At 56.9% G+C, this 1319-nt stretch overlaps 1 protein-coding gene across 1 annotated transcript in view; it reads left to right on the top strand.

Moving 5' to 3' along the window:
• Nucleotides 1-988: 988 nt before the first annotated feature.
• LOC109393017 (chitotriosidase-1-like) overlaps nucleotides 989-1319 on the top strand; it is a gene marked incomplete at its 5' end in the record, with an annotated part of 8082 nt that continues 7751 nt past the window's right edge. Inside the window, one exon of the mRNA XM_019661858.1 lies at nucleotides 989-1284. Coding sequence (XP_019517403.1) covers nucleotides 989-1284 — 296 coding nt within the window. The remainder of the gene's footprint in view (nucleotides 1285-1319) is intronic.

Below are 1319 nucleotides of genomic sequence, written 5' to 3'. Positions count from 1 at the left end.
GAGGTCACTGCATCCTCTGTGTTCTCATAGCATACGAACGCATTTTACAGTGTGTATCAGTGTTCCCAATTATTGTCTCCCCCAACAGATGTTGAGCAGCTGGAGGTCAGAAACTTGTCTTATCCAGCTCCATGTCCCAGCCTCTTAGCTCAGCAAGGACAGCACGCTCACTGCAGTGTCTGCAGAACGGATTGATGTAGAGCTTGGGAGAGCCAGGAGGTTCCATGTTGTGTCACATAGAAGAGCGCTCCCCGGGGATCTTCAGCAACTTGGATTCCGGGGTCCCCTTCCCACCCCAATCCACAACCTGGGCTTCATGGACCCAGGAATGCTGGCCCCTCAGACCCTCGTCATGAGGCTGAGCTTGGCACTGGCCACATGGGGGCTAGAGGAGGGGCAGAGACACCCTGTCTGGACAAAAGGAAGTCCCATGGTCTAGACTCCGGCCACGGATGTGCACCCGTCCAGACTCACCATTCCGCCAAGTTCCTGGCATAATGTGTTGGCCTGTAAAACCACCACTTGCGGTTGAATGTGAGGCTGGAAGGGTCATTTTCAGATGGGGACCCCTGGGCAAGGCTGGAAAGGAGGTCAGCCAAAGGGCTTCAAACAAAGACTTGTTCTCTTGCTTCCTGGTGCTCTGGTCTCCCTGGCATGGGGTTTTCCTCGGTGGTGGCCGTCACTTCAAGGCCACCCCTGGGAACAGAGGCCAGAAAGTTTTCCCCCCACTGCAGGGGATGCCAGAAACAGGCTGGCTTTCCCTAGATAAAATAAGCTCTTTACCTGAACCTTAGTGATATCAACCACCATATTCTCTATAAGGGATACCGAGTCCCTGCAAACCTCTTAGGGCAAGAATGAAGGCACAGAAACCCAGGCCTGTCAGGGCCTCCTGGCACCTCGCATATCTGCATTTCGGTGGCAGTGTCCCCAGCTGTGCTTGGCAGGTCCTGCCTCCCTGCCTTCAGCAGATGCCCCTGCTGTTTAACGCCCCTGGCGCTGTGTAGACTCCGCCCCGGGGAGGAGGGGCCAGTCCCGAGCCCTTCTGACTGACATCTCTTCTCTTGGCCCCAACTGGCCAGGCTCTGCCATGAAACTGGTCTGCTACTTCACCAACTGGTCCCAGTACAGAGCGGAGGCCGCTCGCTTCTTGCCCAGGAATGTGAACCCCCATCTGTGCACCCACCTCGTCTACGCCTTCGCCGGCATGAACAGCCACCAGCTCAGCACCACAGAGTGGAACGACGAGGAGCACTACGAGGAGTTCAACGGCCTGAAGAAGACGTGAGCTGCTGTGGGCGCGGTGGGCCGTGGGGGAG

This window comes from Hipposideros armiger, unplaced genomic scaffold, assembly GCF_001890085.2.
Source record: "Hipposideros armiger isolate ML-2016 unplaced genomic scaffold, ASM189008v1 scaffold_362, whole genome shotgun sequence".
Lineage (NCBI taxonomy): Eukaryota > Metazoa > Chordata > Mammalia > Chiroptera > Hipposideridae > Hipposideros > Hipposideros armiger.
This window is presented reverse-complemented; position numbering and strand designations above follow the sequence as displayed.